At 55.1% G+C, this 24,168-nt stretch overlaps 1 protein-coding gene across 3 annotated transcripts in view; it reads left to right on the top strand.

Annotated features, from left to right (window-relative positions):
* Positions 1-5,642, top strand: part of MAST2 (microtubule associated serine/threonine kinase 2) — a 139,325-nt gene extending 133,683 nt beyond the window's left edge. For all 3 annotated transcript variants that reach the window (XM_025206554.1, XM_025206547.1, XM_025206565.1), the window contains 4 exons: positions 985-1,107; positions 2,202-2,338; positions 2,515-2,702; positions 3,453-5,642. In XM_025206554.1, coding sequence (XP_025062339.1) covers positions 985-1,107; positions 2,202-2,338; positions 2,515-2,702; positions 3,453-5,545 — 2,541 coding nt within the window. In that variant the 3' untranslated portion in view covers positions 5,546-5,642. The remainder of the gene's footprint in view (positions 1-984; positions 1,108-2,201; positions 2,339-2,514; positions 2,703-3,452) is intronic.
* The last annotated feature ends 18,526 nt before the right edge of the window (positions 5,643-24,168 follow it).

Below are 24,168 nucleotides of genomic sequence, written 5' to 3'. Positions count from 1 at the left end.
TGGGATTTGGCATTCCAGTTATCTGTGTATTATGGCAGAGGATATTAACTGCCTGCGTATCCCCCTCCCCAACCCGCGTGTTCCTTGGCAGTGTGCACGACTTAGCTGGAAACATTTCCCTCAAAGCAGTGTTTAGGATTTAAATTGCACTCCTTCTCCAGTTCAAGGAGAGAAAGGAGCGAAAGGCCGTTTATTAATTTCCTCACATCTCTGCGTGTTGGAGACCTCATTAAGAGTTTTCAGCTTTGTACCTGGTAGCCATTCTTTGATGCTAATCATTATGTAGAAAAGTCATCTGGAACCGAGTTTTGCCTTTGCTCCCCTCTGCTCGTCCTTGAAAAAAAAATCTGTGTTTCTTAAGTTTCCGGCTCTGCAACCCTTTCGGACCCAGAGAGAACCCGCTCCTTTCTCTGCTGCAGTAAGTGCAAGCATCACCCAGCTGCGTCCTCGCTCCTTTGAAAGGTTGCGGGCCTTTCTTTCCAAGGTCAGGCTGTCTGGTAGCAATGTGAGCGGGGTGTATAGGACACCCTGGCTTAGTAAAGCACAGGAGGTGGAAGAAGAGCTGGTACTGAGGATCAGTGGACATGACTAGCAGTCTTACTGCACAGGAGCTTGCCTTACAGAGAGCTGAGTGAAGTTACAGGACTCGTTAGCCAGTTTCCAAAGTACGTGCTTACTCCGTTCCAGAGGGCAAAGGACTCATTAGCCCGGCATGTTTTGATGCGTGAATCTGGGATGTCCAAAGTTGTTGTATTTAATGGGAGTAAAGGTATGGGGAGGCAGCATTAAACCTGTGCTTTGGGGTTTAATCCAGTTCTGAATGGTTGGAGAGAAGGATGAGACAGGATATGGAAGCAGATTACCCCACAGCACGTAACCATGCGGCCCCTGTCAGGTGAAATAGTGGACTAGGTAGACTCCGAGTCTGATCCAGTCAACTGTTCCTGCGCAATGTCAAGTAAAACATTTCCCTCTGATTAACAGCATGTGGAAGAAGGAGGCCCGGCCAGCGAAGCAGGTCTGCGGGAAGGTGATCTGATAACTCACGTCAACGGGGAGCCTGTCAACGGCCTAGTGCATACGGAAGTGGTGGAGCTGATCCTGAAGGTAGGGCCTGACCATGCCTGAATGGGGGCAATCCAGCTAATATCCAACACGTTTAGGAACGGACTGGCAGGTGGTCGTTTTGAATGCAAGCCGGGGTCTGACCCAACGTCGCTATTACATCTCCCCCAACTACCTAGCTCGCCCCGTACAAAATAGTGCCAAAGAGATCTTGCTTTTTGTGTAGTCCCTGGACCGTTATGGCTGTAACTCAGTTCCCAGATAAACTGTCAGTCTTCCCTTAAATCTCTAGAATTGTCTGCTTGCACTTTAAACTGATATTCATTTAATATCTGTGGAGAAAGGAGCCTATCGGAGATATTCTGCAGCAGCAAGAGAGGTGCCTGTTTGTTACTGGGGAAGCAGTCAGCAGATTAACACGTCGTGATTTTCACAATCCCTTTGTATCATTTGAAGAAACAAGTCCCCTCGAATGCTCCCAATTACTTTTATTTTGCTTTAGGCTGCTAACATCAGTGGCTCTCAGTGCCATTTTATCAAGGATTATTGTCATCAATATTTAAAGCAGGCTTGATAATTGTTGTTCAGATTGCTCAGGTAAATGACTTCCGTTTTGATAACCTCCTCTGAGCTGGGTGCATTTATTGAAACAAGATCCAACTCTTTCACAGAGGTGTTGGGTTGGAGCACAAGGAAGTGAGGTATTTTGTTAGGCGCGTTGAGGGGGCCAGGCTGCCCAAGTGATGGGAACAGGACTGCATCGATGAATGCTGCCATGCTGGAAATACCAGGTGAAAGATAAAGCTGCTGACTCTCGGGTTGTCATGACTAGCGTTTGTGTGGCTCCCCTCACCATATCTGGGTAGTGTGTGAGGCTTAAATTCAGGCCTTAGGATCTCAGTAAGATGTCAAACACCTCACCCTCCATGTTCCTTGTAGTTTAAGCTGGCAGCTTAGGAAACCAAGACCCTAAAGGGGTCTGTTTGCGCACCTGTTATTAAAGGCCAGATGGAGATGCAAAGAGGGGAAGGGAAGGGAAGAAAGCAGGGAAGCCAGTGATAGACCAGCAGCCCACTCACTTAGCCCCTAACACTGCCACCGTCTAAACAGCAATTCTTCTTTTATGTATTCATCAGAGTGGAAACAAGGTGTCTATCTCTACCACCCCCTTTGAGAACACATCCATCAAAGTCGGGCCAGCTCGAAAGGCCAGCTACAAATCCAAAATGGCGCGTAGGAACAAGAAGAGCAAAACCAAAGAAGGGCAGGAAAGGTGAGTTAGGTTCTCCCTGTGAAGATCAGCGTTATCCAGCTGGGCTTTGTCAAAGCACTTTCTATGCAACAAGGTCTTGTGTCGGTGCATGCTAAATTGAGCACGTGCAAGAGGCTTCTGAATGTGAGTAATTCATTTGGTTTTATAAACGAGTAACTTCCGGTCCCTTTTTGCAGCAAGAAGAAGAGTTCGTTGTTCAGGAAGATCACGAAGCAGGCTTCGCTGCTGCACACCAGCCGCAGTTTATCTTCACTCAACCGCTCTCTGTCTTCCGGAGAAAGTGTTCCTGGTTCTCCGACTCATAACCTGTCTCCTCGGTCACCCACGCAGAGCTACAGATCTACTCCAGAGTCTGTTCATTCAGGTAAAAATGCAGCGGGTCAGCTTGATTTTTTTAATAGCCTCATTCTTAAAGCAACAAACAGACTAGTGAGTTAGTTTATTTGCACTTGAAAGCAGCGACTGCTGTGTACTTCTTATTTTCTTGTGGGCAGATGAAAGTTTAATTCCAAACTGTGTTCATTATGCAATGAAGAGCAAGTCATGAACTACACCACACTCTCTGTGCATGTTCGATGCAAGTTTGTGTTGTAAGATACAATAGATTTCCAAGGTATTTTGACTCTTTTCCATAATACATCACAGCAAAAGAATCAGAATATTGGGGGAAAAGCCAGTCTTGAAAATGTCATCCGGCACAGGATTAAGAAACTCGCATCCTAAAAATAAGAACAAAGAAATGTTGTTTTTACCTACGTAATGCTCGAACAGCAGCGAATGCTTTTTCATGGAGTTTCTGCACGCTACACTGATTTTCTGGTACTGATTATATGAACGTAGAATCATAGAAAACCAGGGTTGAAGGGATCTTAGGAGATCACATCTAGTCCAGCCCCCTGCTCCAAGCAGGACCAGCCCCAACTACATCATCCCAGACAATACACTAACCAGTACACTAACTCTATTGGAAACCAAGGTAACACTGCATTTTGTAGTCTCTTTGCAATGGACTCTTGTGGTAATTGGACAAACCCCTGTACAAGAGTATTTGCATTGATTTGCTTAATAATAAAATATTGTAATAATTTTCTTTTCCTATTTGTTTTTTTTGAAGTTGGTGGAAATTCTTCCCAGAGCAGCTCTCCTGGCTCCAGTGTCCCCAACTCACCAGCCAGCTCCGGGCACATCCGGCCTAGTTCTCTGCATGGGCTAGCACCGAAGCTTCAGCGACAGTACAGATCACCAAGGCGTAAATCGGCAGGAAATATCCCCCTCTCGCCACTGGCTCACACTCCGTCACCGACCCCGCAGTCCACATCGCCCCAGCGCTCTCCTTCTCCTTTGCCTGGGCATTCAGTTGGCAGCTCCAGTATTATTCAGTCCTTTCCTGTAAAGCTACACTCCTCCCCACCACTGGTGAGGCAGATTTCCAGACCCAAAAGTGCCGAGCCCCCCCGTTCTCCTCTCCTGAAGAGAGTCCAGTCTGCTGAGAAGCTGGCTGCTTCTCTGTCCTCCTCTGAAAAGAAGCTGGCTTCCTCTCGCAAGCACAGCTTAGATATCTCCCACTCTGAATTTAAGAAGGAGATGCTGCAGCGCGATCCCAGCCTCCAGAGTTTACAGGAATCGATGAATGAAACAACAGGAGGCAAAGTGGGGCTCGCAGAGAAAGGCATGTTGCAAAAGCCAACTTCCAGGAAGCTGGGTGCTATTCGACAAGACAGGGTGGAGAGAAGAGAGTCTCTTCAAAAGCAGGAGGCCATTAGGGAAGTCGATTCTTCCGAGGATGAAACTGATGATGGTTCGGAGGACAGCCAAGATGGGAGAAGGTTGGATAGGCCTCCCGGCAGCGACAATCAGGGCTCCGATTCTTTTAATGGTGATAAGTTTCCTTCTAAATTGGAAAGCAAAGATAGTATTGAGGATGATGCTTTTCTGCCCGAGGATCCAAAAGGTGCAGAGGACTCGCAGAGCGTAACCGGTCAGCAGCCCCCGGCTGCCTCGGAGATGCTGCAGAGCGGTCACCAGTCACCACCTGAGAGTCTCTCAGGGACTGCTCCAGGAAAACCTAGCAGCATCGAGAAGCCACTGCGAGCGCCAGGAGCAGCAGCAAAAGAGTATGAGATGGCAGACAGCAAAGCTCTTGAGCCTGGCAGCCAAGGAGATGCCTCTTATGAGGGAATCAAAGACTCTGGGAAAACTGTGAGTGTTCAGAAAAGTCCAGATCGCACAGAATATACCACATGCCCATCCGCAAAACTCCTTCAGTTGGAACAAGGCAACTCTTCGGGTGCCTCCTGCAGTAACGATGGCCTGAAGGAGTGTCTTCTGACAGAAGCGAGTCCAAAAAAGCAGGATTCGAAACCTTCATTAGCACTTTCTCCTTGTTGCACAACGGGTATAACCTCTCCTCTCTTGCTAAGCCAAATGGACTGCAAAGAGAAAAGTCCTAAGCAGGAACTTCACCCTGTAGAACAAAGCAACAGGCTTCAGCACCTGGAAAATATCAGCGAACCCACCCGCAAAAGCCCCAGCGCTGAAAAGCAGCAAAGCTCATCCCACGTAGAGAGCGCTCCGAAAAGCAAGACCCCACCGGCAACGAGTACAGCGAGTCCAAGTAGTTCAGCAAGTGCTGCACCTTCAACTCCCCACATCCCAAGTGCCGGCGAAAAGGCTCTGCCGGTGTCTCAGTTGATCCCTGTAGCTCAAAGTGTGTTGGGTCCAGTAAAGCTCAGCCTGGCTGGTACAAGGGAGCTGGAGAAGAGAAAGGAGCTTTCCCAGGTGGACCTGTCTTGTAAGGGGGAGAAAGAGCCAAAACAGAGGCGGCAGGAAACCCTCCAGGGGAGCCCATGTCAAGAGAAAGCCCAGCCTGCCACGGACAGCCTTCCTCGCACGTGCAGGCACTGCACACAGCCCACCAAGCCGGCAAAGTCTTGGGAGCCAGAGTGTCTGCCACCCGCGAGGAAGGAGCCCAGCGTGGGCAGCCGTAAGACACCGGAGGCCTCGGGGGACACCTGGAAAATGTCCCCATTGAAGGATCTGCCACGTGCTCCCGGAAAACAGGTTCTTCGGGCCTCCCCTTTACCAGATGGCAGCGCCAAGCCTTGCCAAGAGGAGACTCTGCTGCAGGGGAGCCGCAAAGAGGCTGGAGGTCAATTAAAACCACAAGACTTCCCCTTGTCTCGCGACGGTGCTGTCAGGAAAACATAGCAGCGTTCCCGGGCTCCGGGGACTCGAGCGTTCTCCGCTGGGAAACCGAGACTGTGTGTCTGAAATTGTATGATACACTAATATAAAATAGAACTTGTGTACATCTATTTTTTGGGGAGGGGTTTTTTCATACTGCTTTTTTGCCCTTTTCTTCATCCTTGCTCTTCTATTTTTGTACACGGTGTGCTTGCCATTTGAGGTCTCTTTGGAACAGGGTATCTCTGAAGCGGGGGCTCGGAGGGAGGTTGCAGATTGCTTTCCTTGCTTGTCCTGAGCTGAAGGCACGCTGTGTATTTATTTCCCTCTAGTTTTGGAATTTATTTCCAATCCCAAAGAATTTTGTGTGCAAAAAAAAAAAAAAAAGGCAGCTCGCTTAAACACCTCTGTTTTTCAGCCGTGGCTTTCAAATGTCATTGTTTCTCCAATTTCTTGTTTCAGGGCAACTGAAAGAACAGTGACCTTGTTTCATCAGTTATCCTGGCAGCGAAAGCCCTCTTAAGTGCAACCCAGACCCCCCTCTCTTTCTTTGCCCCTCTACATATCCAGCTGTCTCGGACATATCCTAGAGTCCGTTGCTTCTCCATTCTCAGGCTGGGGTGGGGAAACATTCCTATATGTGTCGAACCCTTCGTTTTTTAAAACCCGTTTCTCAAGTCACCACTGAAACAAGCCTCCAATCCGTAGCACGCTCTGTTGTGTTGGTTTGCTTTTCTTCCTGCGTTACAGAACGCACGGTGATTCTTTCTTTTAGCTTTTAAAATTTTAAATGCCTTTTTTCCCTCCCTTTGCCTCCCTTCTTCTCGTTGGACCACCGTCAGAACAGACCGTGCCCGCAGGAAAGGGTGCAGGAGGGCAGGAAAGGGTGCGATACGGTCATTTTAAAGGAATCTCTTAAATTGTAGCACTCTTGGGCACGACCTGGGTAATGTTAAATCCATGTCAAGCGGGTATAGGAAGCGGATCCCTCTTACGGTGGATCTAAATAAGTCGTTGAGGGAGTTTAGGTACGCTGGCGAGAACCGACAAACCCCACCAAGCTTTCTGTCCTCTGTTGCCTTGGGAAGTGCTGGGAAGAGCCCCGAGTTCTTGAATTATACGGGCGAGCTGCAGACCTCAAAACAACACACGTGGTATTTCAGCATCTCGGCTTTCATAGCCAGAGCATTTCTACCGCTTAATTTACTTGATTCCAGTAGGAATTGTGATGATCTCCTGGGTTCCAGCATTTCTTGGCTTTAAGTGTAACCAACTCTGGCTAACGATCTCTTTGAGAGACTCGGATCAGCAACAATAGTAGGCTGATAAATAGGTAGTATAATTAGGGCTATGGCACAGTAAGCCATTTCCTTATTTCAGCCAATTAAAACTTACTGTCAAAGAGTGCCACTCTTGTCATATATCTCCAAACGCTCTTGGCTTTTACCCCAACCTTGTCTTAGTGTATCTGCATGTAGATCATCTGTATCTCCTAGTCAACCAGCTCACGGATCTACTTGGATAGGAAAACTCCTGAACGACGGCTGTCCTTGTAACAGTACTCCAGGCTAAACACTGCATCTGTTGGTCCAATTTCATTATACCGCGTTTTCCATGATAAAAATCTCTTCTGCACTTTGAGTTTCAACTTGTTTTCCCTAAATGCAAGTGTATGTTTTATATAGGAAGCATTCTTCCCATCTCTCTTTCTCAACCTGGTTTTAATTTATGATCCATAGCTTTCAAGACCCCATTGGATTTCTCGACCTATATTTTTCCCTGTAAACCCCGCCTCCCCCTCCCCGCTCTTTTTTTTGGATGTTTGGATTTCATTTCTGGACCAACTTTTTTTTGTGTTTGTTTTAGGATGTTTTTTTATTTTTACATTCAAGTTACTGTTTACTTCGTATATCTGTGTGAATGCATGTGTTTACGGTGGTGCTATGAATGCACTAATAGAAGCCTCCACGCTCCAAAACCCAGTGAACTGCTCCAGTAGCGACCTGTTATTACCACTCTCTCTTTGATCCCTCCGCTGGGATCCATAAGGTAGTTGAAAGCAGATGGATTCGTAATTATAAATCATTACTTTCCTGCCGCCCAGTTGGGGGTCCCGTTCCTCCACCCCCATCAGAGCGCTCTTCTCCTGATGGCAGTCTCATCCTGAGCTGGGTGCGGAGAGTCGCGAGCGCGGAGGGCTGCCTGCGAGGACCTGGGAACGCCACCGGTTTGCTCCTGAACGGGTTGATCCACTAAACATTTCCGAAACACGGTACGACTGACAGTACGAAACCAAACCAAGTATGCCTGGTGCAAAGCACTTCTCCCTAAGAAATGCAAGCTAGTTCTGGAGAGCCTGCTCCATGTCACGGGGTCTAAGGTACGAACCCGTGTCGGGGCATAGCCCCTGCAACGTCTGACTTAGGTCTCAGCGCGATAGGCAAAGCAGCGCACCCCTCGACATCGGGCAAAGGTAATTCACCCTGCAGATGTAACCCCAGCGGTCTGTGTATCGCTGCGTAAAACAAGCCATGATTGTGAGGGGTTTGGCTGCAGCCTCGCCTCTTCTTTCGAGCACAGGTGATTCAGCTTGCACTGAAAAGAAAACTGCCTGCCTGCTTTTTAATGCATGTGCACTCATTAATTGGGGAGGCAGCTAATGATCCATGGAAGTAATGAAGTACAGTTTATTTTGAGCGCACAGGCAGCGCTGTGTTCAGGAGATCTGCCAGGGTGAGCCTCGCGAGGGAGGAAGGTGCGACTAGGCCAGAGGGCTGGGGCCAGGGTCACGTCTCTGGGGGGCGGCGAGGGGAGCTCCCAGGAGGGACCCAGGCACCCAGTGACCGCTCGGAGAGCACCAGGTCCATTAGCCACATACTCCCTGCTCTTTGAACTTACCCCTTGGTGCAGCAGTTGTCATCGTGTGGCTGCCTAAACGTATTGCGTAGGCACAGAGGAAGAGTGTGAAGAGGCCCTGACGTGCTGCTGCTTTTGCATGATGGCACCAGAGGTATTTTTGCAACTAATTCGGCTAAAGACAGCACAGGACAAATATTTAGCCACTCAGTTTCTGTACCAACGTGAAACAATAGGTGCAATATTAGACATCCGCCTTCGCAAGCCCAAACAGGCTGGCGTTACTAGGAACATGTCCGTTAACAGGGAGGCCCCAACATCTGTATTCCTGGGCAACATCATCGCTTTTCCCAAGATGCCAGGTGCACAGCCCCCACTCTGTACATTCATTTAAATTTGGCACATTATAGCTGAGCTTTTGAGCAAAAGTTTCCATGGAAAATTGCAACAATGCCCCAGATCTGTGCCAAGATTCACTGCTTGCTTTGCTGGAAGGTAAAAGCAAAAACTCTACGTAGTCTTCTCTGCTAATCTCAGAGCCGTGGGAGAGGTGAGGTGTTAGAAACGGTTGCGTTGGCACGTTGCGTGCGCACGTGCGCGTTAGCACGGCGTTTTGGAGAAGTTAGGAGCTATTCTCCTTGTACAGAACAACCCGCAGACGAGTCCGACCATCACGGTGAGCCCAGGACCGGATCGGTGCGAGGCAGAGAGTGCCTGTGTGTGTGTGTGTGTGTGAGATGCACATAGCCCTCTCAGCACATCGCTTGCTTTTGGGTGATTTGGGTGTGAGTTTTTTCTTTGGCTCGTTTTGGGTTGGGAGTTTGACCTTTGCAGTCCTCCTTCATTTGTGTACGCAGCCAATGCATCCCTGCACCGTGCTCCATTTCAGTGTTATTTTTCCCCCTTCTCGACTGTTGTTGCATCCAAGGCATCTGAATGGTATTTATTGTAAATAGCAGACTCGTAGCCGTGTCGTTGCCACTCCTGGCGTCTGGCACGCTACAGGCTGCGCGTTGGGGGACGGGCGAGTGGAGCGATCCGTGGTCTTCGTAGCCACGCTGCGTTCGTGTGTGATTTGGATTTTTTTTTTTTTCTTCCTGCGAGAGGAGGATAATGTCTTTCTCTGGTTTTCTCTTACTGGACGTGAAGGATAATGCTGTACTTCTAGTAGAAGATTTCGACAGACGTGTGTGTTTTACGTTGTGTTCAGTTCTCATACCCAGGCAGCTGGGAGAGCGGCTTTGAAGCCGGGCTCTGTCAAGCTGCGTCACTCAGCACTTGGCTAGAGAAGAGAGAAGTGTGGGATTTAAGTGTTTTTAGAAACTTGAACAATTGCCACATAATAGCGGTGCAATAATTTTTATTCCTGTTGTGCCTGCATGTTGATGTTAAAATCCTCCCAAATAAATTTTTTTTTTTTTTACATAAGTACGGGCTTGTTGTTCACTTCCTGGCTGCCCTCGCTTTAAATTGTTTCCCCTGGAAAAGATGCAGCGTGGCGCTGTGGTTTCACGCTGCCAGCTTAAAACTTATTTGGCAGCACGCTGTGCTTTGAGGATGCCGCGCTCGGCCGACCCTGCCGACTCCCGGGGCACGGGAGATGGCTGCGGGGCAGCAGCATGGCACCAGCACCCGGTAGATCCAGAGATCGGGGCACGGTCGTCTCAGACCCTCTGTCCTGTGGATCAGTGGGTTTTCGAAGTTGAAGCTTCTGCCTCTGTGCTCTTAGCACAGCGCTCGACCTCCGCCACCACGGGCTCGACTCCCATCCTGAGCTCAGTAGATCCCCACTTCGGTTTTAGACCGTTCCCGCTGCTGAGCCTACAGAGAAACGCGAGGGAGGGGGACGGGGGACAAGAAGCTGGGCAGGAGCCAGCAGTGTGCCCTTGGTGCCAAGAAGGGGCTGCATTGGGAGGAGCACGGCCAGCAGATCGAGGGCGGTGATTATTCCCCTCTATTCAGCACCGGGGAGGCCACATCTGGAGTCCGGTGTGCAGCTGTGGCCCCCCACTGCAGAAAGGATGTGATCACATTGGAGAGAGTCCAGTGGAGGGCAATGGAAATGGTTGTGGGGCTGGGGGACAGGATGGGTGAGGAGAGGCCGAGGGACCTGGGCTGATTGAGTCTGCAGAAGAGAAGACCGAGGGGGATTGAACAGCAGCCTTCACCTCCCTGCAGCGGGGCTGCAAAGAGGCTGGAGCTGGGCTGGTCTCAGTGGGGGCAGATGGCAGGACAAGGAGCAATGGGCTCAAGCTGCAGCAAGGGAAGGTGAGGTTGGATATTAGGAAGAACATCCTCACCAGGAGGGTGGTAAAGCGCTGGAAAAGGCAACCCAGAGAGGCGGTGGGATCTCCATCCTCGGAGGTTTTTAAGACCCAGGTAGACAAAGCCTTGGCTGGGATGACGTAGTTGGGGCTGGTCCTGCTTGGAGCAGGGGTTGGACTGGGTGCGACTCCTGAGCTCCCTTCAACCCCCATCGTCTGTGAGTCCAAGAAGTGCTTAGTTGAGCTACAGAAGGAAAAGTAAAGTGGGAAAAGAAGGGGAAATGCAGCCCACCTGAGAAGCTGTTCTTTAACAGGAGGATAAAAACCAAGTCAAGCCCCTTCTGCTTATGGTGGAGGTGCTTGTTTTCAAACTCCGAGTCTCCAAGCTCGAGAGGAGCTGGCACCTTCCTACGTGTGCACAGTCCTGCTGGATTGATGCTGTCTGCCAGGACCGGTCAGCGAACGGAGCTCAGCTCGATCCTCCGTACGCTGCAGCGTGCTGGACACACCTGTATCACAGATAAAAACGTGCATATATGCAACCAAATGTATGCCAAGCGCAGGATCCAAGGAGCAGTGCTGGCACCTCGGATGTAGGGTGCTGTAAGGTCCAGACACAGCACCAGTTGGCACCCGTAACCAGCCAAATTTAATACAGCATCTATCTTATGCTTGAGCACCGCTGCGTGCAGCGCGACAGCAGGGCGCCCTGTACCTCTTTGGGGATAACCAGTGCTGCATCCTTGGATCTGGCAGCTGCTCTACGCTCCTTCAGCGTGCAGGGTGTTTGGGTGATCTCCCCAGCTACTCCGGGGGGTCTGGCAGGGGCATGGGGCAGGGCGGTATAATCAAATCCTTGCAGCCGAGTTGACCCCGCTTTGTTGCAGTGCCATTGCCGAGGTCACGATGAATCCTGCATCCTCCCGGTCTTGAACAGCAGCCGCCCAACGTTGCGGGGGTGAGATCTGGCCGCGTGGAAGTCGACGGGAGTCTTGCCGCGTCTCTGGTTCTCTCTTCCTGGACACAAAGGACAAGTTTAATAGATCAGGCAGGTGAGGACAGCACCACAGAGCTCAGCTAAAATGGTGAAATCAAGGGGAGTTTTGATACTCACTCCCCCTTCATCTGAGATCTCCGGTGCGATGCCACAACCCGGCTTGGTGGCCAGAAGCAATGTCTGTCTGGTCCTCTTATCTGTGCCCAGATGTGCCCTGAGAAAGGGCATTTCGTGCCCGAAAGGTTTTCTACCAGCTTTCCCAACTGTATAGTTTGCCCAGTCGCACGTTCCTGGGACCATTGCGGCTATAGGGACACGCTGCCCCTGCTACATGTCTGCACGCGACCGCGCCACGCTGCGATCCTTGTGACGGGGAGGTGGTCGGTGTCCCTAAAGACCTGGAAGGAAAAAGCGTAAAGCCAAGGCATTAGCAGGGTACCCCACGTTGGCCAGCCCATACAAAGCACTTGCTCCGAGCACCCTCTCAAACTGTCCATCCTTCATATCGGGACGCAAACCTCCCTCGTGCTTTCTGCTCCCGTGAGCTCTGCAGGGGTTCAGGCTGGTTACTTCTGAGCAGCCGGGATCTTGCTTCCCTGCCTGGCGGTGACCGGTGCTCTGAACATCGGCACCCCCAAAACTCGGTAGCGCGGTGTTTGTGTCTCCTCAATGGCTGCGCTCCGTTCAAACGCAGAGTAAAGGCAAATCGGGAACAAAGGCACGGCAGCGCAGCCCCAGCTAGCAAAGGAGATGCCTTTGCAAGGGGAGTTTTGATGTCATTTTGTTTAATCATTTTTCTTTTTCTTACAACAGGTTGCAAACGTGGCATCCTTTGTCCCCAGGGTATTCTCCAGAGAGGGAAAGATAGATCCACGCAGCGACAAGGCTGTCAGCCGGATAAATAGGTAGAGGCATAGCTGTCTGCTCTACGTGACGCCCAGGCTCCGGCACCAGGGATGTTCCTTTTGTTTCCACACTTGGCACCTAATGTGGAGCAAATGCACCCTCCCTTTCATAGTTTCATAGTAGGTCGGGTCGGAAGGGACCCGAGCAGATCATCAAGTCCGACCCCTGCCATGGCAGGAAAGAGTACTGGGGTCAAATGACTCCGGTGAGGTGTTTGTCTAACCTCCTCTTAAAGCCCCCCAGGGTAGGAACGAGCACCACTTCTCTTGGAAGTTGGTTCTGGATCCTAGCTGCCCTGACCGTGAAGTAGTGCCTCCTGATGTCTAGTCTGGACCTACCCTCCGCCAGCTTGTGACCGGTATTTCTAGTCACTCCTGGGAGCGCTCGGGGGAACAGGGCCTCCCCCAATGCCTGCTGGTCCCCCCTGACTAGTTTGTAAACGGCCACTAGATCCCCCTCAGCCTTCTCTTGTGGAGGCTGAACAGGTTCAGGTCCCGTCGCCTCTCCTCGTAGGGCCTGCCCTGCTGTCCCCGATCATGCGAGTGGCCTCCTCTGGCCCCTCTCCATGCTGTCCACATCCCTCCTGAAGTGCGGCGCCCAGAACTGGACGCAGTACTCCAGCTGCGGCCTGACCAGTGTCGCGTAGAGGGGGAGGATCACCTCCTTGGTCCTGCTCGAGATACATCTGTGGATGCACGACAAGGTGCGGTTGGCCTTCCTGACCGCGTCCCCACACTGTCGGCCCATGTTCATTTTGGCATCAATAATGACTCCCAGATCCTTTTCTGCCTCTGCGCTGACAAGAAGGGAGTTCCCCAGCCTGTAGGTCTGCTGCTGGCTCTTCCCCCCCAGGTGCAGCACCTTGCATTTGTCAGTGTTGAACCCCATCCTGTTCTCATCCACCCACCCCTGTAACCTGTCTAGGTCCGATTGCAGCCTATTCCTCCCTTCTAGCATGCCCACTTCTCCCCACATCTTAGTGTTGTCTGCGAATTTGAGCAGCGTGCTTTCTACCCCCTCGTCCAAGTCGCTGATGAGGATGTTGAACAGTGCGGGCCCGAGAACCGAGCCCTGGGGGACCCCACTGCCCACAGCCCTCCAGGTCGAATAAGACCCCTCCACCACCACTCTCGGGGTGCGGCCCTCCAGCCAGTTAGCGACCCATTTGACTGTAGGTGTCGACACCACAGTCCCCGAGTTTTTTAATGAGAATGGGGTGAGAGACAGTGTCGAAGGCCTTCCTGAAGTCCAGAAAGACTATGTCCACCGCAACACTTGCGTGCAGGGATTTGGTGACCTGGTCGTAGAAGGCCACCAGGTTGGCCTGGCAGGACCTGCCTCGAATTAACCCGTGCTGGTTGCCCCTGGGCATCACCTCCCCTGCTCGCCCCTCTTGGACGTGCGCCAGGATAATTCTCTCAAAATCTTACCCAGGATCGAGGTAAGACTAATTTGGCCTTTCCTGAGGCCATCATCCAGGCACCCTGCCCTGCTTCCTCTACTGGCACGGGAGGGAGGGCGGTTGAGGGATGCACTGTGCTGGGTCCTGCGTGGGCTGCAGGTGAAGCCGAGGGGTGGTTTCTGGGGTGTCTGCAGCAACAGCTGGAAAAGTAAAGCCTGATAAGCGACAGGTGCAAACGCAGTGCGCGCTAAGGGAAGCGTCTTCAGCCCTGGGGCTGGATGCTGCTGTCCCAAAGCCAAGCTGCCTTGGCGCACCGCACAATCGCTCTCCTGGAGGATTACGCTCGTGCCAGCGAAAGCCTTTTTACTGTTGAACGCGAGCACCCCTGAGGTGGATCTCAGTGTGCTGCAGCTTCTGCCCGCCGGCTCCGAGATCAGGAGAGGTGGGCCTTTGTACACTGAGGGTCCTGCCACGTGGATAGAAACAGCTATCAAGCTCAAGTACCAACTTTGTAGCTGTTTTGGCTTTTTTTTATAACTGGACAGCCATTTTTGTGGCATGACGAATGCTTTGCACATGTGGCCCGTCTACGTTTATTGTGCAATTAACCGGCGAATTGGGTAACGAGTACTTTGCACGCATAGCCGGTCTTATTTTTGCATGTGTGGCCGGTCTAAATTCCTGGTGCAATTCACCAGTTAATTGTGCAATAAATGTAACGTGTAGCAGAGGCCCGAGCTGATTTCATTTCGCAAACCAGGTGCAAGAACCTGAATGGGTGCCTCGCTGTGCCGAGACGGGGATGTGCTGGGGCCCCGGCGGTGGAGCCTGACCTGGTTGAAATCGGTGGCAAAACTCCCCTGTGATTTCAGTGAGATCAGGGTCTTGCCCGGACGGAGCGTGCTGATTTGCAGAGACAGGAGAGGCCTATTTAGAGGCATGCAGGAGAGGTAGGTGCCACCTTCCCTTGATCTGGAAGGCAGTTAAGCCCTTCCCTCACTTCTTCTGTGACTTCAGAGTCCTACTCGGAGTGAAACCCGCAACCATCCTCAATGCAACGCCTTGCTCAAGGCAAGAGCAAGCCCACGTTCCTCTGGCCTAATACCTGGAGTAGCAGGGACGGATGTGCTCTGCACGGGAGGGTCATGGAGCAGATGCTCGTAAGCTTCGCCGGCTGAAAGATCTGAATTCTTCCCCCACTGCTATGTCTTTCCTTTAAAAAAATCACCTTTGCAGCTGCTAAAAACATTCCTTACATGAAAGTTAAGCATTAATAAGGGATTGACAGCAGCCTTCACCTCCCTGCAGGGGGGCTGCAAAGAGGATGGAGCTGGGGGGGCAGATGACAGGACAAGGAGCAATGGGCTCAAGTTGCAGCAAGGGAAGTTGAGGTTGGGTATTAGGAAAAACTTTCTCACTAGGAGGGTGGTGAAACACTGGAATAACCCAGAGGGGTGGCAGACTCTCCATGCTTGGAGGTTTTGAAGACCTGGCTAGACAAAGCCTTGGCTGGGATGATGCAGTTGGGGCTGGCCCTGCTTGGAGCAGGGGGTTGGACTAGAGGTGACCTCGTGATGTCCCTTCAACCCTCACTTTCTACAATTAAACCTCAAGGGTACAAGAGTCGGGCAGTTCTGAAAGTCAAGGTTGCAGCAAGAATGTGTCGGTGGGTTCCTCATATGCCCACAACACTTCATATTTGTCTTTACCTAGTTGCCTTTGAGCTGGAGGGTGTTTTACCACAGGATCAAAAGAGTAGGTGCGGTTCTGGGAGGAGCCATCATTTCTGAACCTTTTCTGACATGTAATTCAGCCTCTGTGTTTACGGGCTCCTTCGTAGATCTCTTACTTACAAGAAGGCTGCGGGGAGGCACGGCCGAGGTTGCAAAACTCAAGCAAGTTTGAGGCTTGACTTTGCGAAACCAAGGTTGAGGCTCAAGCAATAGCATTAATGTAGCCAGGGCAACTTTCTATCATGGCTGTCTTGTGCACAAGTGCTCTGATACACTTGTGGTTCGGTATCTGCAAAACTTGCCTTGTAGCGAGAGGTGAAATATGTTCGGTCTCTACAGCTTGTTGCCAAGAAGGTCAAAGCAAGGTGGCCAGGGACCCCCGGGAGGTAGTTTGCTGATTGCTGGCAGCTTCGCTGGTGAAAAGCAGAACCCGATGGAGCGGTTGGAGGCTCGAGCCAGACCCTGCCGGACAGAAGGAAAGCACCCGGTTATAACAGCGATGCTAGTCGGCCGTCAGCCACATAGGCAGGAAACTGCTCCTGGAAATGGTCACGTCAAGAGCGGACATCTGTCCACAAGAGATGCTGGGGTCTTGGCCTTGAAGCAGGTCTGGTATAGAGCCCGCATGGCTGGTTCATGTACAGAAGTGAGATACGAAGCGTCTCTGCTCTCTTCTCCAAGTGTCAACAGGGCCGGGCCAAGGGTGATGAAGACAAACACGTCCCCAGGTGGCAGTGCCACCTCTCAGCAGTTCAGGCTGTGGCTCCAAAGCGGATGGTGCTGCCCAGCCGATGTCCCTGCAGAGGGAAACATCAAGAGGAGACACCAACACTGGGCGTCTCTCCAGAGCCTGGCACTTCCCTGGCAGCAAGCCGATAGCGAATGCTGGGGAAGCCTTGCAAATGCCGAAGGATTAATGGGCAGTCACGTGGTGCTTTGTGCAAAGTATGATGGGGCCGGTGCACCCAGCCCCGTTGCTCACCTGCGGGGAGCGTGAGGGAGGCCTGCTTTCCCGAGGTTGGCTGCACTGCGGGTTTCGAGCAGGCCCGACAGGGAAGTCTTCAAGGTGAGCGTGTCAGGCTGTGCTGGTAGGGCCTTTCTCCAGGGGTGGAGCTTCTGGCTCGTGCACGGGTGCTGGGGTGCAGCGAGCAAGCCCTGGGTGTCCCGTGCATTAGTAGAAGCAAAGCCGAGACCCCACGGACGATGCAGCTGCTCATCCCGAATGATTGCCTCAGCAAGGGGAGGGCGGGAAGGAGGAAGCTGCTGGTGACATGAACCAGCTCCCAGCAGCAGAACCAGAGCGAGAGGCTCCCCAAGCCAAGCCCCGCAGCAGTCTGGGATGCATGCAAACAGCCCTGCCTCCGCAGCAAGGGGGGGTGACCCTCTGGGCATGTGCAGACATTCGCTGTCCCAGGAGAAACTCTCCTGGGATTGATTTGTTGGTTCCCAGGTGATTTTTTTTTCCCCCTGGAGCAGCCATTTTTATCCTGAGAGAAAAATCCTGAACATGTGCACGCTCGTGGCTTCTCCTGGGAGAGCAGCGACTCTCCCAGGAGAAACCGAACCTCTGTAGGAGGCTTCTGTAACCCTCACTTTCGGGACGGCCCTTCTGACAGCCGTCCCGCCACGCTGCTGCAAGGGCTGTCCGGGGGGCAGAGGGCCGGTGTGGTGAGAGTGCCTGGGTTTGGGTGCCAGACCGCTCGTGCCAACGCGCTCAGTGCCAAGAGGCGCTCTCCCAGCGGGACCGGACAGCGTTTGCTGCACGTCACAATAAGACTGCTGAGAGGCCCCCCGGTATCGGCGGTGAGATTTGGCCCGGCTGGTTTCCGGCACGTTTGCTGCAGTGAGCAGACGACGTTCCTCCCCGCGAGCGAGCGCCCCTGGCTCGCCGGCGCTGTGCTGCTGCCTCGGCTATGGGAGGTGAGTCCTTCCCTGGCCTGCCCGATGCTGCAGGAGATTGGTGGTCACGTCCCTGGTGCAGTCTGGGAACGTCCCCCCCCGTACACCAAAGCTGTTGCTTGTCTCTGCTGTAGCATCCCGTTACTGCGAGGGGCTGGTCCCTGGTGTCACCGTCGTGCCAAGGAGCCCTGGTCACAGGCCAGGTCTCTGCTCCATCGGGCACTGCACGACCCCGAAGGAAAAAGTCTGCCCCAAAGGGAGCTTTATCGCCTGAGACGAGGCAGCAAGTGGACGCATGTGGGCAGGGGAGGAGAAGGATCATAGGAGACCGTTCTGGTGGGCAGGACTGACCGGTCTCAGCACCCCAGCGGCCAGCTGAGTTGGTCTGGACAAGGGCAGCGAGCTGCTCTGCGGCCAGTCTCTTCTCCGGGGCGTTCTCCCCTCCACGTGGCCCAAATGCCGGGGCCGTGTTTGCCAGCCTGCTCGGGAAGAGGCGTCTGCCTCTCTGATGCGTGCAGCTCCGTGCGTGGTGCTCTGGGGCGGGCAGCCTGCTTCCGGGCTCTCGTGGGGTCCGTGCGCTGTCCCCGTGCACAAAGCACGTGGGGACAGCTCCTTGCACGAAGAGCCCTGGACGCCACCCAGGAGATTGCAGCCGCCACCAGGCCTAGGTGGGCTGTTTTCCCATGCGTTGCCCCCCGATACAACTCGGTGGCACGCGGACGGTGCCGCCTCTCGGAGATAAACCCCCGTCGGCAGAAAGAGCTGGGCCTGTGCTTGGGGAGGAGGAGCGACGCGGAAACACCTCGGCCACAGACCGGGCGAGAGGCCCTGGAGCTGCCATCCACGCCCTTGCATCACAAACAAGTTCAAGCAGAGCGGCGTCGAGTGCCCGGCGATGCTGTGGAGACCGTTGCCCGAGACGGGGCGATCCAGGGCGGCTGGAGGGGTGGGCAGGTGCTTGCCAGTAGCATCCAGCACGCCTTCCTGCCCCGGTGTCGACTCGTGCTAAGGAGCCAAACGGAGACCCCCAGCTTGAACCCGCGCGGCTGTGGATTGCACCCGACCTCGGATGTGGGCCCGCGGCCTGCTCTCGGACGTGGAGAGGCGGAGGCCGTGCGGGGCCCTGCGCCGGTGGGGAAGGATGGCAGGCCTTTCGTGGGGCGAGCGGTCACTGCTCACGGCCGTCCCCTCTCCGGTCCCCGCAGGAACGTCCAGGGACTCGCCGTTTTGCTTTAAACTGGGTTGTGGCCCCGATGGTCCCGGGAGCAGACGAGAAGCAAGGGCTTTGAGGGACACCCTTTGCTGGGGACGTGTTGGACGAGCTCTCGGGTGCAAAGTGACCTTCCTCCGGCCTCCTCGTCAGGGCAGTCCCCGGCGCTCGTCCCTGCTCGCGCTAGAGGGCAGCCTCGGCTCGCGGGAGCGGGGACGGCTTCGCCCCTCGCTGTCGAGGATCCTCCGGCTGCTGCTCTGCCTGCAGCGCTCGGCCCTGCTGCGAGCCAGGCACAACCAGGCCTGGGAAGCAGTCGTGGAGCCTGTCCCTCGTGTCACGTCCCGCCCGTCCCTCCAGCAGGCTCGTGCACCAGAGGTGCTAACAGGGCTCTTGTGCCCAGCAAAGGGCTTCCTCCGTGCGGCTGTTCACGGAGCGCTCAGCCCGGCTCCTAGCTTCTCCCTGCGTGCACGGGGGCTGCCTGCTCCCAGACCAGCGTCCCGGGTTGCGCTAACAGGAGCATCGCTTGCAAATCCAGGGCGGTGATGCTTTTGCTCTGTTCGGCGCCGGAGCCCTGCGCCCGCTTCCTTCAGGAAGGATCGGGAAAGCTGAGCCTGCAGAAGAGAAGACCGAGGCGGGATTTGATAACGGTCTTGAAATCCCTGAAGGGCGATGGCAGGGAGGATGGAGATGGGTTTTCTCTGTGGCCGTTGTGGCAGGACTGGGAGGGGACACGGGAAGGGTCACGCCTGGAATGAGTGTCGGAGCGGTGGGGACCCTCCGGCCTCGAGGTTTGCAAGAGCAGGCTGGGATGGGTTAGCAAGGGCATGTCCCATCCTCTGCCTGGCACACGCAGGGGTGACTCCCCGTGCCCCGGCTCCTCGTGACTCATCTCTCTCGTCTTTGTTCACACGCTCAGCCACGGGCAGACTCCTCCCGGGCAGGGCTGGCCCCGCGGGAGAAGCCGCCGAGCCCTGGAGGCACCCTCGTCCTGTGCCAACAGACATTTCCCGGCATGACCCAAGCTGGGACAGGCAAGTCCTGTCTGCGCTGCCGGGAACAGCGCGAGGCTCTTCTGGAAAGCCGCCCCCAGCCCGTCGGCGGGCGCCACCCTGCCCTTGTGAGCAGCCAGACAATAGTGCCAGTGTTACCCCGCCGGCGGGCTGCACACGCGCGTGGAGCTGCCTGGGTTGGCCTTGTCGTGGGGCCGAGCTGGGCACGGTTGTTGTGAGCATCTTGGGCCGTGGGGGCCTGCTGCCTGGACCTGAGGGTGGTGGGGGGTGGGGGTGTTGCAATGCAAAGCCCACCCCACGCACCCATCCGGCTGCATGGCTTCCCCTCGGGCAGGCCCGGAGCTGTCCCAGGACACAGGATCCATCCATGTGAGGGGCCAGTAGAGACCTCCACCTTGGAGATCGCTCCTTGAAGGCAAAGTTGGTGCAGAGATCAGCCCGCACCCTGCCCGGGCACAAAGCTCTCCCTAAATGCACCACATCCCGTAGGCTTTGCAAGCAGGAGCTCTCCCGTCCGGCTCCTGTCCCCGCCGGTGCTTTCCAGCTGGGTGCGCCTGCTCTCTCGCGCCGCGCTCTGCGTGCCCTCGAGGCGCCCGCACCCAGGTTTCTCTCCACGGTTTTGTCTCAGGACTCGGTGGGACCTCGCGGCATGTTTCCTCCTCGCTCCTGCAGCATCAGGCGAGTCCTCACCCTTCAAGAAACCCCGCGGAGCCGGCTGGACGTCCGGGACCCTGTCCGCTCTCGCTCTGGCCACAGAGGAGCTCGAACGCGAGTCTTGGCAGGTGAATAAAAATCAAATAAAAGCCCTTCAGATCCCACTGGCAAACAGCTGGTTTGTGACGTGGATTCGTTTGCTGGTGGATCCTAGAGGGGTTTCTCAGTGACTGATTTAATTTGTGACACCCCTGCCAGAAAGGTTGGCCCTGACTGGCCTCATGGATACAGCCCTGATCTGGGACTTGGGCTGACCTGGGTCCCATGTCCTGGCTCTGCCACTGACTCGCCGGGTGACCTCAGGCAACTTCCTTCACCTCTCATGCCTCAGCGTCGTCCTGCGCAGCGTTAGTGCAATGACTCGGGCGTCCTTGGCGAAGCGTTTCCAGACAGTGGACTCGTCTTGTCCCCTCCGAAGCCGGGCCGAGCCCAGCAGGCGACCGGGTGGGGGGTCTGCATGGCTTGGCCGGGGGAGCAGAGAGAGCGCTGGACGGCCGGCACGGGGAGATGGGCCTGGAGGGGAGATGGCTATCGTTCAGGGGAGGCACTGGCAGCGCTTTCTAGATTCCCCCCAGAGCCAATACGCCCCGGGCTGGATGTGTTGGCCCAGCCGGCTCAGGAAGCTCTCTGGTTGCACGTAGCAGCACCGGGCCTGGCTGGGGGGATCAGGACAGATTTCAACCTCCGGCCGCGAGCCAGAGAGAGATGCCGAGCGTCCGAGGAGCTCGGCACCAGGTGCCCTGCAGAGCTTTTCTACGCGCCAGACCCCCCTGCCCCATATGGAGCCAGTTCAGGCCCAGAACGGGGTGGGTCGGAGCTGTTCTTACGTCCTGCTCGCGCGGGGGGAGATGGCCTGGGGCGGGCGGGTGGTTATGAGCTCCTTCGGCCCCTGCTACATCCCAGCTTCTGCTGCCCCACAGCCCTGGCCCTTTGCTGCTCGGAGGTCCTGGCTTTGCACCCATGCTTGAAAGCGTGCGAGCTGGGGACCGGCCTCCGTGCTTTATTGCCCAAATGCCGGCACCCTGGCTGCCTCCGGACGTGGGGCTCAGGGCAGGAGGAGCTGAGCGACGGAGGCATCCTACCCCCCCCAACCGGGCCGGTCGATGCTGGGAGAGGTGACCCCTGCTTGGGAGAGGCAGCTGGATCCCGCAGGATTGCACACCTGATGGGGCAGCTCTCTCCAGATGCCCCCCGGTCCCTGCTGCCCTGACCCCCTGGGGGTCCCCGGTTCAGGCCACCGCCCCCAGCCCCCAGTTCAGGCTCTCCGGGACACGTCCTCATGAGCTTCAGTCCCCCAGGGTCGTGTCCGGGGCTCGTACACGTCTGCAGACGAGGAATAGATGTGGATGTGGAGGTCAGCCCTGCCCTGCTTCTCATCGCCCCACGGATTAGAGGAGACCATGCCTCTTCCTCCTTCTCCCGCCGGCCCGTCTGGGCAGAGCCGCTGGGAAGCTGCCTGGCAGAGCAGCGCTGTCTGCAACGGCCGATGCTGCAGAATTGAAACCTGCTGCCTGGCTCGGGTCCCGGCGAGCAGCTGTCTCCTGCTGGCCAGCTTTCTGTCCCTGGGCTCGCAACCCCCGCGGCTGGCAACCTCCTCTGCCCCTTGGACCAGACGGGGCAGACGCCGATGGCTCAACAGCTTCGCGGCGCCCGCTCTCCGGGCTGCCCGGGATGGGGCCAGCTCGAGCCTGCTTGAAAGGACCCATTCTTGCTCCCCTGAATCCTGGCTCTTCTTACATCCAGTCGGAAGGTGTTTTCCCTTCCTGGAATATTTCTGGAAACATGAGATTTTCCACTTCAGTGCAAAGTCGTGTCCCGGGCCCCCACGAGTGTCTGTGTTGGGCCCCAGTGCACAAGGGACTGACTCTTTCATCTCAAGGGAATACAGAAAATCCCAGCTGCTTTCCCAGGCCTTTGTGCCCGCTTGCAAATGCAGTGCTGCTCTGCTCCGGGCCCACGCGTGAGAGGGCAGCTAAACGGCCCCGGCCACGGAGTGCAGGGTGAGACCTAGGCATCCCAAACTGGGACCCTCGAGACAGCGGTGAAGGGCACCCTGGATCAATGCCATATTGTTCCAAGTTCAAAGCTTCAATTTTAGGGGAAAACAGCTTTTTCCCTGAATGCAAGTGGATAACTGCAGAAGGAGACCCCGAGCTGCCCCTGTCCTTGCACGGCCCACAGGAGACTCAGACTCATAGACGTTTGGGTCGGAAGGGACCGTAGCAGATCAGATAACCAAGGAAGGGACCGAAAGGGTCAAAGCCGTTAATTCTTCAAATAAAAGCTGCATGGCCCCCTAAGATACCACCACCACCACCATCTGGGGTTCGCCCAAGGAAGGGCGCCCGGCCATTGTGCAGATTTCATGTTTGAAGTGGGGGGAGCTGAGCCAGCCCGTCCGTCTTCCTCCTGGGCTCCGGGGTGCGATGCACCAGGCCTGCCTCGTCCGTCTGCTCCCTGTGCAACGATCTCCGTCCCGCTGCGTGATGAATGGGACCTCTTGGAGGATTTATGGCAGTGCGTGGGGAAAGCGTCCGCCTGAGCCGTTAGCAGCCTTATGTGTCTAATTTGCGTGAGCGCAGACATCTCCCCCGACAGGCTCCTGCAGACCAAGATTTTTATGGGCCGTATTTCTAACTCCACGCGGCCAGGAGAGGCTGCCTCCGTCCATCCATCACTCAGGCCTGGAAATGCTCAGCCGTTTCTCTCCTGAACAACCTGTTATCCATATGCAGGGCCTGTGTTCTCAGTTCCCCCGTTAGCTCGGAGGACACGAAGTTCGAGAGGCCCGTGGCGTGCCTAACCCAGATCTTGGAGCAAGGCGGTTCTGCAGGCTGAGGGCCGAGACCCGCAGCAGCTCGGGGTGTCATGCACGGAGCCTGGGTGCTGCTGCCCTCGAGCCAGGCCTGGCAAAGCTCCGGCTAGATGCTGCTGGGGGAAGAGGGCTGGATTTGGGCAGGTCTGGAGCCGGCTCCTAGGGGCGCTTGTACACGACACGTGTTGTTCAGATGCACGTCGGGAGCCGAAAGCTTTTCCATCCATTTCTTCTTTCCTACCCCACCTGCCTTTCGGGGAACTTCCTGGGTTTAAATAGGTTGTGCGTGTGCCTGTGTGTGGTCCAGGGCCAGGCTAGGAGGGGATATTGGAGGGCTGTTGGCATAGCTGCATGGGAGGAGAGAGATCGGAGTCGGAGGGGTGGCGGATCAGCGTGAAGGGGCCTTGGCAAAGCCAGGGGCGAGGGGTGAAATTGCAGGAGAGCTGACCCGTGCGCGCGGGGAGCCCAGCACTGAAGCAGAAGGGGCTGCAGGTTGGATCAGAGATGTGCTGGCAGGGACAATCCCTGCTGATAAGACCTTCATTTGTACTAGCACCGACTTCCCCAGGCGCGTGCAGGGAAATGGGGAACGTTGCACCCCGACAGCGTGGGCCGGACGGACTCGGGCCCCCGACCCCCAGGAAGTCTCCAGACCGGTGTGCATTGCCCGAATCTGCTTCCTCTTCCATTTAACTCGGAGTCGTTCGCTCTGCGCCCCAGCTCCGTCTCCTCTCCAAATGCAGAAGCGCTCTTCTGGCCGTCAGCAGCAGCCCTGCTCCCTGGCTTTCCATGCTAAACACTGATTAGAGCTGACCTCATATTTCAGAGATTACTTCATAGC

Source organism: Alligator sinensis, unplaced genomic scaffold, assembly GCF_000455745.1.
Source record: "Alligator sinensis unplaced genomic scaffold, ASM45574v1 scaffold781_1, whole genome shotgun sequence".
NCBI lineage: Eukaryota > Metazoa > Chordata > Crocodylia > Alligatoridae > Alligator > Alligator sinensis.
The sequence above is the reverse complement of the archived record's forward strand: the minus strand, read 5'-3'. Positions and strand labels throughout refer to the sequence as shown.